At 42.3% G+C, this 16,254-nt stretch overlaps 1 protein-coding gene across 5 annotated transcripts in view; it reads left to right on the top strand.

Annotated features, from left to right (window-relative positions):
- The window catches only part of TRIM2 (tripartite motif containing 2), a 120,820-nt gene that overhangs the window by 95,825 nt on the left and 8,741 nt on the right, over window positions 1-16,254 (top strand). For all 5 annotated transcript variants that reach the window (XM_025042644.1, XM_025042648.1, XM_025042671.1 and 2 more), the window contains exons 4-6: window positions 1,675-1,826; window positions 3,034-3,214; window positions 4,062-4,785. In XM_025042644.1, coding sequence (XP_024898412.1) covers window positions 1,675-1,826; window positions 3,034-3,214; window positions 4,062-4,785 — 1,057 coding nt within the window. The remainder of the gene's footprint in view (window positions 1-1,674; window positions 1,827-3,033; window positions 3,215-4,061; window positions 4,786-16,254) is intronic.

The following is a 16,254-nucleotide window of genomic DNA, read 5'->3' as shown; positions in this document are numbered from 1 at the left end:
TCTTCCATCTAGTTGTTTTATCATTGCTGAAAGTGCAATATTGAAATATCCAATTATCATTGTTGTTTGTTTCTCCCTTTAATTCTGTCAGATTTTGCTTCATATATTTTGGGGATCTGTTGTTGGGAGAATATTTGTTTCTAATTGTTATGTTTCTTGATGGATTCACTATTTTATCATTATATAATGTCTTTTGTCTGTTTTAACAACTTTTGTCTTAAAGTCTGTTCTGTCTGATATTGGAATAGGCACTCCAGCTCTCTTTTGGTTACTATTTGCATAGAATATCTTCCATCCTTTTACTTGTAACCTACTTGTGTTTTAGGACCTAACGCGAGCCTCTTATAGAGACTCATTCAGCATTGTTATTAAATACCTACTATGTGCACAGCTTTGTGCGAGAGAGTTCCTGCACTTGATAACTTAAAGTCTCATAAATATTTAATAAATGGGATATGAATGAAAGTGCTTTGGTGGGCGCATTTATGAAAATCCATCAATCTGTATTAGGATACATGCCATCTGTGGATGTGTTGTTCTTCAAGAAATAGATCCCCCCAAAAAGTGCTTTGGGAATTTAAAATCCGATGAAGTTATTTTCAGCCGAGAAAAAGGAGAATGCCTTCACAAGGAGACTAACTTTCAGGCTTTATGTTATATAGTTACTGAGAGTTCATAATAATCAGGACAAGGTGGTTTTATTTTCAAGTGGGCGGGTAAGATCATCATCATCATTGTTATCATCACCACCACTACTCATTAAGAACTTACTGTGTGCCAGTGCCAGGCAATATCTGACTTCTTTGTGCATGTCAGTCTACTGAATACACATAGCAGCCCTACTGAATGAAGTAGGTTATTCTTGCTGTCTCCATCTGACAGAGGAAAAATTCAGAAAGTGAAGTTATGTAAGTGGTGAAGCCAGTATGCAAACTGGTCAGTCTAGCTCCTCTCATCCAACAGCAGTTCTCAAAGTGTGGTCCAGGAACCCTCATGGGTCCCAAGACCCTTTCAGGGGGTGCACATGGTCAAAATTATATTTATAATAATACTAAAACATTATTTGTCTTTTTTACTCTCATTTTCTCAATGGTGTACAGTGGAATTTTCCAGAGACTATATAATGTGTGCTATTGAATCAGATTTACAAAAATAGAAGACAGTGCCATTCTTATAAAATTTTTTGCTTTGCAAAATATAGTTCTTTTTCATAGATTATAATAGTCATGTTAATATTTAATGGATGTATCATTGCTTTTAATAAATTAATAAATATTTAATTTTTTGCTTCAATTTTTAAAATGATAAATATCTGTAGATGTTACTCTTATAAACTAAAGCACTTTGCAGTCCTCAATAATTTAAAGCGTGTAAAGGGGTCCTGAGACCACAAAGTTTGAGCCCCACAGCCCTACACTGTTCTGCCTTAATGGCGTGGCCACAGAAAAGCTGATTTTGTGGCCATAGCAGCAACTTTGGAGTTCGATCCACCTCTGTTTGAGATCTGGCACATAAAAGTTTATCCTTCTTTTTCTCCTGTGGAGCTGGACATACTATTGCTGACATCAGGGGAGGCCGTGAGAATTAAATGAGAGAATGCGAGGAAAGGTCCGGAGCACAGTAAGCACTCGATCCGTGGCACCGATCCTGGACTTGCTCTTTTGTTACCCACAGGTGATGGACTTCTACTGCCAGTCTTGCGAGACCGCCATGTGTCGGGAGTGCACCGAGGGGGAGCACGCAGAACACCCCACGGTGCCCCTCAAGGATGTGGTGGAGCAGCACAAGGCTTCACTCCAGGTCCAGCTGGACGCTGTCAACAAAAGGTGCATACCTCCCCCTCCCCAGGTTCCCAACTGGCCACCTGTGCTTGAGGCTTGGCCTCAGGGTCTCTTATCTCAATGGGATAGTAGGATTATGTCATCTGAATAAATTCTCCTTTGATCATGGATCTGTAGTCATAAACTAGTGAGTGATAAGGGTCATCTCCTGCCCCTTGATGCAATTTCCCTTTGTTATGAGTGGTGGCATTTTTGTTTTAGGACCTTAGTATGATTAAACGAATAAAATATATTTGAGGAAAATGCACTCAGGAGGTCTCTGAAATTTGTGCCTGAACCTAGGCTCACTGAGAAGTTTTATTAGTTCTTGACATACTTACAGGCCCATTATGTAGACCGACTGGCTCCTCTCTGAGCCCAGCAAAATGGTACCAAGCAGCGATGGCTTGATTTCCCTTATGTTTCTCTGCTTACAGGGGTTTTTTTGTTTGTTTTTTTTGTTTTTGTTTTTGCATGGAAATGAATGAACAGAATAGCTGTGTGATGCATGAGAAAGACCAAAGGAAGTAAATAAATAGCCAGCTGAAAATAAATCTCCACCAATAGTTGTAATGAGAATAGTGTGGTTGTTCTATGCTAATTAAAAGAACTTGGAAACCTGCAAGACCATCCCAAAAAACTTTGAGTTTGAATAAGTTTTTCATGTGATTGGGAAAAAAGGATATAGCTGAATATTTAGAACAGTGGTTCTCAGCCATGGGTGATTATACTCCCTCCGCCCCTCCAGGGGACTTTTGTCAATGCTTGTAGACAATTCATGTCACAACTGCATATGTGAGCAGGTGTGCTCCTGGCATCTGGTAGAAGACAGGATGCTGTCAAACATCCTGTAATAGACAGCACAATCCCCTGCAACAAGGAATTATCTGGCCCAAAATATTAATAGTGTCAAATTTGAGAAAGCCTCCTTTAGAGTGTGAGGAAAAGCCATGGAGTTCGGAGAGCTTCAAAGCTTTGTACCTTTTATTATTAAGATTAGATGACTTAGGTAGATTGAAATAGACGTGAGTCCCCAAAGTCTCTTCTCTCACAGGCTGTAATTATGTCTTATTCATTTTGTGGTTCAGTTATTACTTTTTAAAGATGACGAAAGGCCCAAAAAGCTTTTTGACAAAATACAATGTTTAGATAGATGTCCTACTGTTTCCAGGTTAATGTTAAATAGTAATGATCTTTAACAACTGTCCTTCAGGCTCCCAGAAATAGATTCTGCTCTTCAGTTCATCTCAGAAATCATTCATCAGTTAACCAACCAAAAGGCCAGCATTGTGGATGACATCCATTCCACCTTTGATGAGCTCCAGAAGACTTTAAATGTGCGCAAGAGCGTGCTGCTTATGGAACTGGAGGTCAACTATGGCCTCAAACACAAAGTAAGACTCCAGCCTTTCTTACAGATATCGTGGAAGAGGCATGATTTCCGGGCGTGTCATGGCACTAGCTCAGTCTGTTCTAATGGCAGCAGAGGGGATCCAAATGGGTCCTTAAGTGTCGCTGTTGCACAGTAAACAGTAGTTTTCATTTAATGGCATATCCAGCTGTTTTTTTCCTTCCTGTTTTCAGCAAAACTCAATGATTCTGTGACCTTAAGTCTCATTTTATAATTTGATACAGGGCAAGGTTGAATATAAAGTAATGCTTTTAGGATTTGGGGTTAAACCGGATTGTTTTCCTTCCTTAATTATAATGTCTAATAGTCTCTGAATTGCCCTCTGGCCCATACCAACCTGTTAGTCTACTTCAAAGTGAACCCTGACTGCAGCCTTTGTTCAGCTCTGCATGTCTGATCCCAAAACCAGGGATGAAAAGCTTCTGAGATTCAGGTGTGGAGAGTTTTCATTTGTCTGGTTTCCATTCCTATAGGTGGTGACAGGGGAGCTCTGGACAGTGAGGAAAGATACTGAATAATGAATATTTCAGATGTCAGGCATAGCGATCTGTTTGCCAAGCTCTTGGTGGTGCCGTTTGTGCTCTGTCCTGTCAGAAACATATGACACAGTAAATATGTGTGTGGGAGAAACAGGGCAAGGCGGAAGGGAAGGAGGAGGTACTAGGAATGCATTAGAACTTGGTTCACTGATGAAATTAAACACCCTTTGCTGAGAGCCACGGGTGTGGGCGGAAGCAGAGCTGGCAGGGCTCTGTCCCAGCGTGAGCCGCGCGCTAGTGGCTGAGCTCCGCACTGCAGGGGACACTTATTCAGCTCCGTTTCGCCCGCAGGTCCTCCAGTCGCAGCTGGATACTCTGCTCGAGGGGCAGGAGAGTATTAAGAGCTGTAGCAACTTTACTGCGCAGGCCCTCAACCATGGCACAGAAACGGAGGTGCTGCTGGTGAAGAAGCAGATGAGCGAGAAGCTGAACGAACTGGCCGACCAGGACTTCCCACTGCACCCGCGGGAGAATGACCAGCTGGATTTCATTGTGGAGACCGAAGGGCTCAAGAAGTCCATCCACAACCTGGGGACGATCTTAACCACCAACGCTGTCGCCTCCGAGACGGTGGCCACGGGCGAGGGGCTGCGGCAGACCATAATCGGGCAGCCCATGTCCGTTACCATAACGACCAAGGACAAAGACGGGGAGCTCTGTAAAACTGGCAATGCCTACATCACCGCCGAGCTGAGCACGCCCGACGGCAGCGTGGCCGACGGAGAAATCCTCGACAACAAAAACGGCACCTATGAGTTTTTGTACACGGTCCAGAAGGAAGGAGACTTTACCCTCTCTCTGAGGCTCTACGACCAGCACATCCGGGGCAGCCCTTTTAAGCTAAAAGTCATCCGGTCAGCCGATGTGTCGCCCACCACCGAGGGTGTGAAGAGACGCGTGAAATCCCCGGGAAGTGGTCACGTAAAGCAAAAAGCTGTGAAAAGACCCGCGAGCATGTACAGCACTGGAAAACGAAAAGAGAATCCCATCGAAGACGATCTGATCTTTCGAGTGGGTAAGGAGAGGCGGCGCTGCGCCCGCAGGCTGAGCGTTGCTTCGCTTAAGGGGATGCGGGGAGAGAGTTTTGCAAAGAGAAGCATTGCAGGTCAGACAGAATTTCTACCTGCAGGCTTTGGGAGATACTGGTGTATTTTATTAGGTGAGCTTATGGAGGCTCCTTCTCTGGAGAGCTTATGATTTCTTGTCCCCTCCTCCTTTTTAACACATGATACTGCATATTCATTGTAGAAAATTTGATACTGAAAATGAAAAAACGGAAGGGGTGAAGGAAGGATGGAGAGAGAGAGAGAGAGAGAGAGAGAGAGAAAGAGAGAAAGAGAGAGAATTAGAAAAATCACAGCACTCATAATCTGGAAATTTTAAATGAAATTTGGCAATCATTTATCCCCTTATAGGAATGTCTTTAGAATACTCTTGCCCAACCCGAAGGCAGGGAGATCGTTACATATTTCAGATAACTTCACGTGTTTCTCTGAAATCTGCCAGCTCTATGTGATTGCTCTAGGGAGGGGACCTGATGCTCCCCTGTCCTTGTTTCTCCCCTGTGAGGACTGGGGTGGGGGACACGGTGCATTGCAAGTTGTGGTCACCTCCAGCGCGAGTAGCTGGAGAGCAGCGCCAAAGAGGGGAGGGTGGGTAGAAATCTGGGGAATGGAATGGGGCTGGGCAGAGGATGAGCCAAGAGATTTGGGCATGCATGTAGCCCTTCCCTTGGCTGATTTACTGCCTCTGATTTTTTTTTTTTTTCAGTATCAAAACAAAAGTTGATTGAAACTAATGTTATTTTAATCCATTTATTTTCTCAATAGAAAGCAAAATAATGTAAATAACAAACAATTTGATAATTCTAAAGAAAAAAGCCTGCATTTTAGTTCCTTTAATCAAAAGTAGCTCTTGCCTGCTTCTCTTTCTGCTGTTTCAGTCCTGCATCAAAGTATCTGTAAAAGGGCGCTCGCTGCATGTGTACTAACTGATACATGTAGAAAAACAGTTCTGTGGTTCAAATAGATTGGAGAAATCTTAGCTTAAGTGAAAGAAACAGACTTTTTTTTTTTTTTTTTTTAACTGTAAAACCTATGGAATCTGCTGATGTGCCCCAAGGCTGGGGAAGGATAAGAGGCAGCACTTCCAAACTTTTCTGGCCATAGAACTTTTTCCATGGAACGCACTGAGAAAATAAGACTCCTTGGAACATTCTTGGACAAATAAATGCTGCTCTGTGTTAATACTTGAGGCTGAGTCTTGGTAAAGACCATGATGTGATATATAAGTTTTCTGCTTAGAGCACGGAGGCCTCGTACTGTTTATGCAGCGTGGGTGCAGAAGCTGTTGATCCACAGCCAAAGCAGATTAGACGAGTGGGTGTGGGCAGAGGATGGGGAGCCTCCCAGGTCTGCCACTCCGGTTCTGCCACTCACTTGAACCTTGGGCAGGTCTCTCAGCTTCCTTGGGCTTCAGCTTCCATGTCCATCAAATGAAAATACAAAAATACCTGCTAATCAGAACTGTTCTAAATTCCAAGTTTAATGCCTGGCAGGTAGGAAGAGCTAAATAAATGAAAAGTATTATTTTTGCATATGCAATTATAGCCGTTAGATTTTCCCTACTACCTTCTCTTCTCAAAAAATTTAACTCGCTGCTACCCATTGATCTCCTGCATTGAGAACAAACTTGGTCTTGAATTCAAAACCCCTCCCTCCCCCAACCGAGGGACCCCGGTCTCCTTCCCCAGGCAGTGTACAGAGAGGAGAAAGGGCACAGATCTGGCTGGGTCTGAATCCTGCTTCCCTTGGCCAGCTGAGCAACCGACTTACCCTTTTTTAACCTCATTTTCTCCTCTGTAAAATAAAGGGACTATTACCTGAAATGTTACCTAACTCTTCAGGTTGTTGTGGAGGTAGAATGAGAGACAATTCTTGTAATGTGGCTGCTACTTGCCTATGTACAGTAAGTGTTCAATTAACGGTAGCTGTGATTTTACTATTGTCATTATTACCGACCATCATCTTCACCTGTGGTTCTCACCTGAGGAAAGAGAAATCTCTCTTAAGGTTGTTTTTCTCCCACTATGTTGATTTTAAATTCCCAGCGCCCATCCTAGCGGGGAGGGGATCTGCTCCTTTCCCCTCCCACCCATCGAACAATGCAGCCATAGTGATTCACTGGCACGGGTGGAAAGGCGTTTAAATGTTTAAACATTTATAAAGCGGTGAGAACAGTGCCTGACATGCAGCACCGTGTCTGAGTTTATTAATGAAGTGAAGATGCTGTCTTCGTTTGCAAGGGCTGCCATAAAATTCCACAGATTGGGTGGCTTAAACAACATACATTTGTTTTCTCGCATTTGTGGAGACTGAAAGTCCAAGATCAAGGTGGCAGCAGGGCTGACTTCCTCTGAGGCCTTTCTCTTTAGCTTGCAGATGGCAGCCTTCTTGCTGCTTTGTCCTCACATGGTTGTCCTTCTGCGCACAGGCATCCTTGGTGTCTCTTCCTCTTCTTATAAGGACACCAATCATTGAATTAGGGCCTCACCCTAATGGCCTCATTTTCAGTCAATCCCCTCTTTGAAGATCTTACCTCCAAATATAGTTATGAGGTACTGGAGATTAGGATTTCAACATATAAATTTTGGGAGGACACAGTTTCAGCCCATGCATGACAGATGCTATACACCTCAGGTATGGAGGGACAGAAAGGAAGGAAGGTTTTACTGGTCTATTCTGCTTTGTGTTCGAATTCAGGGTCTAGCTGAAAGACACCACTCAACTGTGCAATAATATAACTCATGAAACATTTCCGGAGCACCTAGTGCCTGCCAGGCACTATGCTACTGATGGGAATATAGAGATGAAAGAAACGGGATCTCCTTTCTCAAGGAGCTTACAGTTTGGGGTGACAGACGTGACCAACCAACTCTAAAGCTAGAGAAATGAGAAGGAATTTAAATAGGACATGAACGATGAGTATGACTCATCCAAGTTGACAAGTAGAAATGGCATCTCAGGCAGAGGGACCAATGTGAAGGGCAAAAGCAAGGTGTAGAGGAGTGAACATGACTGATGTTTCAGAGGGACACATCTCGTGAGAAGATGCAGGATGAGCAAAGTTTAGGCAAATGATAAGCAGGTGGCTGGAGATGAGGCTGGACAAATCAGCGTTGGAGCCCGCTGCTCCTTGAATGGCCTCTCTGCTTTCATACCTGGGCACCTTCATCCATGAATTCTTTCCCCACCTTTATCCTTCCCTCAAGTACCATCTTCTTTTAGAAGTCACTGCAGTTAATATTATTTACGCATGGGTCTTATATCACAATAAGATTATAAATTACTTCAGGTCAAGGATGATGTCTTTGATCATTTATAATCCCCAACAATACCCAGAAGGATACTTTGCATAAGTACTTTGCCCATCTGAATGAAATAAGATCAAGCTGTAACCTACTGCATGATTTAAGTTCTCACTTACCACTGTCAGGTCCCAGTTTTGAGGCCCAGGGACACACAGACCAGGCAACAATGCACTAAGCTCAAAAGCATTCATTCACATGTATTCTCCTGCATGGAACTAGGCAAGGCAATATCAGGCAAACAATGCCAGCCTTTTAAGAACTTGTCTTTTCAATACAGTTGGCTAAAAATGAGTAAAGCTCATATTAATAATTGGAAGAATTCAACTTTCTTTTATAGCTATACCTTTGTTTTAGAACTGTAAGCTTCTCTGTACGTTCAGACCATTAGGTGCATGGTAATAGAACATTTATGATTCAAACAGTCTCCTTGTGCATGAGTTAAAGCCTGCCACATGTAATCCAGAATTCACTGACACTCAGCCACACATCTGAGGTGGCAACATTCATTCTGTTGTTCCCTCAACTGGTCTCACACATACTGACTGAGCTTCTTGTGGCACTGATTTTGTCCTTAAAGATACATAGTTTTCATAATGCATGTGTTAGGGTTCATACAACAACCCTAAAAACATGTTAATTTTACGTATTCATGAAAGGGAATAGAACAGTGCCTGACATGCAGCACCGTGTCTGAGTTTATTAATGAAGTGAAGATGCTGTCTTCGTTTGCAAGGGCTGCCATAAAATTCCACAGATTGGGTGGCTTAAACAACATACATTTGTTTTCTCGCATTTGTGGAGACTGAAAGTCCAAGATCAAGGTGGCAGCAGGGCTGACTTCCTCTGAGGCCTTTCTCTTTAGCTTGCAGATGGCAGCCTTCTTGCTGCTTTGTCCTCACATGGTTGTCCTTCTGCGCACAGGCATCCTTAGTGTCTCTTCCTCTTCTTATAAGGACACCAATCATTGGATTAGGGCCTCACCCTAATGGCCTCATTTTCAGTCAATCCCCTCTTTGAAGATCTTACCTCCAAATATAGTTATGAGGTACTGGAGATTAGGATTTCAACATATAAATTTTGGGAGGACACAGTTTCAGCCCATGCATGACAGATGCTATACACCTCAGGTATGGAGGGACAGAAAGGAAGGAAGGTTTTACTGGTCTATTCTGCTTTGTGTTCGAATTCAGGGTCTAGCTGAAAGACACCACTCAACTGTGCAATAATATAACTCATGAAACATTTCCGGAGCACCTAGTGCCTGCCAGACACTATGCTACTGATGGGAATATAGAGATGAAAGAAACAGGATCTCCTTTCTCAAGGAGCTTACAGTTTGGGGTGACAGACGTGACCAACCAACTCTAAAGCTAGAGAAATGAGAAGGAATTTAAATAGGACATGAACGATGAGTATGAGTCATCCAAGTTGACAAGTAGAAATGGCATCTCAGGCAGAGGGACCAATGTGAAGGGCAAAAGCAAGGTGTAGAGGAGTGAACATGACTGATGTTTCAGAGGGACACATCTCGTGAGAAGATGCAGGATGAGCAAAGTTTAGGCAAATGATAAGCAGGTGGCTGGAGATGAGGCTGGACAAATCAGCGTTGGAGCCCGCTGCTCCTTGAATGGCCTCTCTGCTTTCATACCTGGGCACCTTCATCCATGAATTCTTTCCCCACCTTTATCCTTCCCTCAAGTACCATCTTCTTTTAGAAGTCACTGCAGTTAATATTATTTACGCATGGGTCTTATATCACAATAAGATTATAAATTACTTCAGGTCAAGGATGATGTCTTTGATCATTTATAATCCCCAACAATACCCAGAAGGATACTTTGCATAAGTACTTTGCCCATCTGAATGAAATAAGATCAAGCTGTAACCTACTGCATGATTTAAGTTCTCACTTACCACTGTCAGGTCCCAGTTTTGAGGCCCAGGGACACACAGACCAGGCAACAATGCACTAAGCTCAAAAGCATTCATTCACATGTATTCTCCTGCATGGAACTAGGCAAGGCAATATCAGGCAAACAATGCCAGCCTTTTAAGAACTTGTCTTTTCAATACAGTTGGCTAAAAATGAGTAAAGCTCATATTAATAATTGGAAGAATTCAACTTTCTTTTATAGCTATACCTTTGTTTTAGAACTGTAAGCTTCTCTGTACGTTCAGACCATTAGGTGCATGGTAATAGAACATTTATGATTCAAACAGTCTCCTTGTGCATGAGTTAAAGCCTGCCACATGTAATCCAGAATTCACTGACACTCAGCCACACATCTGAGGTGGCAACATTCATTCTGTTGTTCCCTCAACTGGTCTCACACATACTGACTGAGCTTCTTGTGGCACTGATTTTGTCCTTAAAGATACATAGTTTTCATAATGCATGTGTTAGGGTTCATACAACAACCCTAAAAACATGTTAATTTTACGTATTCATGAAAGGGAATGTGAATCATCACTTTCTGGGTGCTACAAAAGATTTTTCAGGGGTAAATTTGACTCAGACTTTCACCCTTCCTCACCAATTACCCAGTCTCATAGTTCAATGTGCCAGACACTTGGCTGGGTCTAAAGAGAGGAATGAGATTCTGACTCTGACCTAGAGGAGGCCACGGTTGAGAAGGAGACAGACATGGAAAAACTGTACCTTCAGTATAAATCAAGGCACAGAAGTTGGGGTGGGGTGGGGTTAGGGAGGAGGCTGGCAGGCAGTGGGGAGTTAAGAAAGTTTCCATGAGATGACATCTAAATCTAAGCTGGCTTTAAAAGAGTCCATCTGGTGGGAGGAGGAAAAGGGCATTTTAGATGAAGGGAGAGCAGGTGCAAAGGCCTGAGGGCGAGAAGCTGAGCAGTCCGAGGAGCTGCAGAGGATTCCATCAACCTGGAGCATCAAATGAGCTGAGATAGAAGCAGAGAAAAGGTTGTTTCCTTGACGAGGAGCTGGGACAGTGTTCTGTCTACTTGTGTTTCTTAAAGTGTGGTCCTTCAACCACTTGGATTTCTTGGGGTGCTTGGTAAAAATAAGAATTCCTGGATTCCAAATCTCATTTACAGAATCAGAATCTCTGGGGAAGGGCCAGGAATCCGCATTCTGTAAGCTCCAGTGAAGTTCACACACACCGAGGTTTGAGAACCATCATTTTGTGGGTCGTGGGGAAGCATCAAACGGTGTAATATAGCGTAGTGACTTACTAAGATATTTATCTCCAGAGAACATGGGGACAATATGGGGGATCTCTTGGAAATGACCCCTGGGGAGCAGGAAACTGCTTTCGATTGCAGTGGTCCACGTGAGCCAGAATTGAGAATGATGTGATGGAGTGGAGAGGAAATAGCAGATTTATAAGATGCTTAGTAGGAAGAAGGCAGGAGTCGGTGACCAATTCAGCTTCTTAGCTGTTTGACCTGCGTGCAGTAGGGAGGTAATGCAGTCGAGTGAATGAGAGTTAAGACTGTGAACTCTGAGGCTAGACTGCCCTGGGTTCCAGCCCCAACACTGCCACTTCCTTCTCTGTGTAATCTTGGGTAAGTTACTCAATCTCTCAGTGCCTCAGTTGCCCTTCATAAAGGGGAATAAAAAAAACTTTCCTTATAGGAGGTTACAAGGATTAAATAAATTAATACACAAAAAAGGTCAGAATGGTGCCTGGCACTGAATAATGTTGAATACATTTTAGAGAGGCAAACTAGTTAGCATATTCATAGTTGTGGTGTAGAAGTAATAGTTAGCATGAGTAGTTAAGAACATAGAAAGTAAAGAGCTCAAAAGCCCGATTGCCTCTATTTGAATCCCAGCCTGCTGTTTATTAGCCGTATGATTGAGGGAAAAGTTTTTAACTTCTCCGTGTTCACTTTCTTCAACTGTAATGTGGGGGGATGATCTTAATACATAGGTCACTTGGTGAGAACTAAAATAATACAAGTAAAGGCTTAGAACAGTGCAGGCACATAGTAAGGACTCTATAAATGTGACTGCTGTTATCCTTGTCAACCCAGACACGGAAAGGAAGAGGAAGAGAGGCATGTTTCAGTTATGACCATCCAGGTTGAAGTGTACCATCAGCAGTTGGGAGTATAGGTTTAGTTAGAGCTCAGCAAAGAAGTCACGGCTAGAGATCAATTAGGAAATGAGAAGAATGGAGAAAGTACTTTAAATCGTGAGTTTCAATGCGATGTTAAAGATAGGAGTTATAGTCACAGCTCAGGGAGGAATGGATGGAAAATGCAAACAGGAGGAAGGAACAGGCCTTCTCCGAGCCAGGCATTGTGCCGTCCACTTCTACACGTCATCTTATTTAAAATCCTTAGTGCGTTTAATACACTTCCAGTTCCTAATGTCCCCACCGTGTAATATGCCCACTACAGCATAATCTGTGGTGCTGGAGCCGGCTCAGCCAGCTCTCAGACCATCTCCCAACTCCGTGTTTAGGGACTTCATGTTGGTAGTTTTGAAACCAGCCAGGATGAGAGCATAGAAATGGGCAGATGCTAGGAATCAGAGCTCCTCCCCAAGGCCCCCAGCCCCCACGCCTCAAGAGCCAAATTACCAGAACAACATATAATTATCCTTACCTCTAAAAAGAATGAGGGCTCAGGGAGCTGGGGTAGGAACCCAAGCTGTCTGGGACTCTGACGCCCATGCCTTTTCCATTGCACAATTATTCCTCTTCATCAAAAATGTTCTTTAACTATTGTGGTTTTCCAAAGTTGGGATATTTGATGCCTCCCATGCCTGAAAACTTAATTATATGCCCACTGCGAATACGTTCTGTTATTCTAATATTGTATTGCAACACAGTCCTGAACGAGTTTAGGGAAGTAGCTTAGTGCATCTGTTGATGATTCCCTGTAACACAGAATTTATTTTTTCAGCACTGTCAGAGTTTGCTGACTAGAAGCCATGAGTTGGTTTTGTCAGCTACAAAAGAAAGTCACCAAATAAAGGGAAAGTCACCAAATAAAGATGTGGGGCGGTGGGGAATGAAGGAATTACAGTTGAGTTGTTTCGAATTATGTAATTCATACACCATACCTTAGTGGGTCCACGAGAAGTGTTAAATAAAACACTTATTTGTACTTCAGAGCAGCGTGCTTTCTTGTAATATGAAATGGTTGAGTGAAATGACTTAGTGTGAGTTCAGAGGCTTTATAGGAAGATAGGATATTTTATGCTCCTGTACCCTGCCTCACCTCTGCAAACCACCACCTAAAATCTTCCTTTCCTAAAATCTCTGAGAAAGATCATGCTAATTTGGCGTCTGAGGTCATTATAGGAACCCTGCCCTCCCGCTTTGAGCATCTCATCCTTGGGAACTCTCGCAATTCGAATGGGACAAGATGCCACTAACGTTTACCGAGTGTTAGGCACCGCATCATGTTCTCTCTAGGGTGCAACGTCGAACAGGACAGATGTTGCCCCACCCTTGGGGAGCTCACAGTTTAGTGAGGGAGACGGTGACACAGTTAAAATGCTGTGTGATAAGGGAAGGAGTTTTGCTAAAGGATTTTGTGGAGGAAGCATGATCCATGTGAGCCCAAAGGGTGGTTATCCTTACCTCAGACACCTGGTATTCTAAAGCCCAATTAGAAAGAAGCATCGTATGTAACAGAAAAAAAGTGTAATGTTACATAAGTGTCCTAACCTTCTGCTCAGGAGAACCCAGGGTGCAGTCTTCTCTCTGTCTCTACTACCTCTGTGATGTGTCTAGCCTCAATTTTACATCTATAAAATAGACTGATAATATTTATCCTGCTAACTCATGGGGTGGTTATAGGAAATGCATGAGAGAAAGTATATGAAAGTATATTGCTGATCATTTTATTTTTCCAGGAATAATAATAATATAATTTCATTAATGATAAATTAAGAAAACATTTGTTAAGCACCTACTTGGTTGAAGATCCTGTGTTAGACCTAATATTCGGCTCAAGCTTATTTCGCATTAATTTTCTCATTATGTTGGGGAAGGGGGTGGTGGAATTTGCAGTTGTTAATTCATTGTTTCAGTCCAGGGCCTTATTAGCTTTCTTCTGTAATCTTCCTGAAGGCATGGGTGGAGGGCCTGGGAAGAGCACAGATTAGAAGCTGTTGGTTTAAAAATTCATTTTGTGCTTTACAGGTTAGTTTAACATCTGGGAAAAACAAGTTTAATTACCTTATAGAATTGTTGCCAAATTGTTTATAATTACTTTTAAAATGCCTGTTACTTGCTTTACTAGCCTTAAGTAACCATCAGATAAAATCTTCTACATCAAAATAGGAAAACATTTTACAAGTACTCTATCTGCTTTGTGTAACCTTCGTATTCATTATAAAAGAACTAGTTTTCATTATATATTTAGAATACTTTGGAGGGACTTTTCTATAGTCTAAATAGAAATTACTAAAAGTCTTGAAGAGTAAAGCATGATCCTAAATAATTTATAGCTTCTGGAATCTCTACTTATTTTGGTTGCAAAATATTTTATAAACTCCTGGACTATCGGCATTTCAGTATAATGATAATATGCTGTAGTTTTGCATCATTATTCAACATCAAGATTTTTCTAGTTTAACTACTAGTAAAAAATTGTCAGCGTAAGTTGTTTGTCAGGAGTATGCAGGTAGTTAGTTTCCTTTAATCCTTATGAGTAACACTATAATTGTCATGTGCTTAAAAAAAACACAAATAAGAGTTTTTTAAAAAAAATGATGATCAATAACTCTGACAAGACAAAGATGCTCATTAGAATTAGGGGATGTTAGCGGTAATGCCGACCAAGCCATGCAGCTTAAGGAAAAAGACTTTTAAAAACAAATATTATAAAATCAAAATGGCGGTGCCTGCCTGTTACATCTAGCTGTTTTAAAAATGTGTAAGCAATCTTGTACTAACAAATGTGCCTCCAAACCTGCAATTTTATTTACATGTTGGGCAACAGACTCCAGCTCTGGTTAACTTGAGACCAAGAATGACAGCTGGGCAAACCCATGGCCCTGGAGCTCAGCAGAGGTTGGAGAACCTCTTTCCAGCAATATGGTCCTTTGCAGCATAGTTCATAGCTCTCGTGACCCAGTATATGCAGGTCCTGATAATTGCACATTCATTTCAGTGGGCATAGGATCTTCCTTTTCCTCGTTCTGAGTGATATTGGTATGGAGTCCAACTAAATGTCTTCTCAAGTTCTAAAATTATACCCCCAAATAGAATTATTTCTCATTTCTACTGACACTCAAAAATTTGTTTATTTCTGCAAAGAAAAAAAGTGTTAGTATTTTTTGCTCAGATATTTTTCCTCCTTCGACATCACCTCTACATTTCAGAAGAAAGATTGAATCCCTTTTATTTAGTATCCCTTTTATGAAGGCATCTCTCAACCTCTGCTAAAGCACTGTTCTCCCCATTTTTTCCTTCCTTTCAAACATCAGCTGTTGCTGCCTGCAGAGCCTTCTCAGTAGACTTTGGCCATAGCAGATGCACAAAAGTTTAAGTAACACAGGGCAGCAGGCAGGTGTTTGTCCCTATGTGGGTCAGAGGGAAAAACAAACCAGTGTTTATTCCGTTCAGATGCTGCTTACGCCCTCCCCATTTTCAGTGTTCCTTTCCCTGCTCGTACGCCCTCTAAGCCACGGTGCACTTCCAATTTTACACAAGCAAGGACCTAGAACCGCCTGGGCTGCCTTCACTTCTCGTTTTGTTTCTGTTCCAATTTAGTCGTAGGACTCTTGCTTTTTCATTATATGTTTCTTTACTTGGTCCTCAGTTCCTCGTCTTGCTAACTACCAAGCTTTGGGTCATCGAAGTTTTTGATCAATTTTTATTCTTAAGAGACCCTGGCCTTGCCCCTACTATGTCCTAAAAAGTATTTATAAACTAAGCATTTTAAAATTGTTTCTTCTCTGGGTCCTTCAGTTTTGCTGTACCCATTAACCCGCTGTTATTCAGCCATCAGAGGGAATGACGAAAAGCTAATACCGTGTTGGCACTTAACTTTTTCAAGGGCAAACCGTTCCTCCCCCGACCCCATCCCCCACCCCCAGCAGCAATACCATTTTTAAGGAGTTTTAGCTGATCCCAGAGATGTGCATATTATGGAGATTCTATGTGGATCAGGTATAAAAGG

This window comes from Pteropus alecto, unplaced genomic scaffold (assembly GCF_000325575.1).
Source record: "Pteropus alecto unplaced genomic scaffold, ASM32557v1 scaffold50, whole genome shotgun sequence".
NCBI lineage: Eukaryota > Metazoa > Chordata > Mammalia > Chiroptera > Pteropodidae > Pteropus > Pteropus alecto.
The sequence above is the reverse complement of the archived record's forward strand: the minus strand, read 5'-3'. Positions and strand labels throughout refer to the sequence as shown.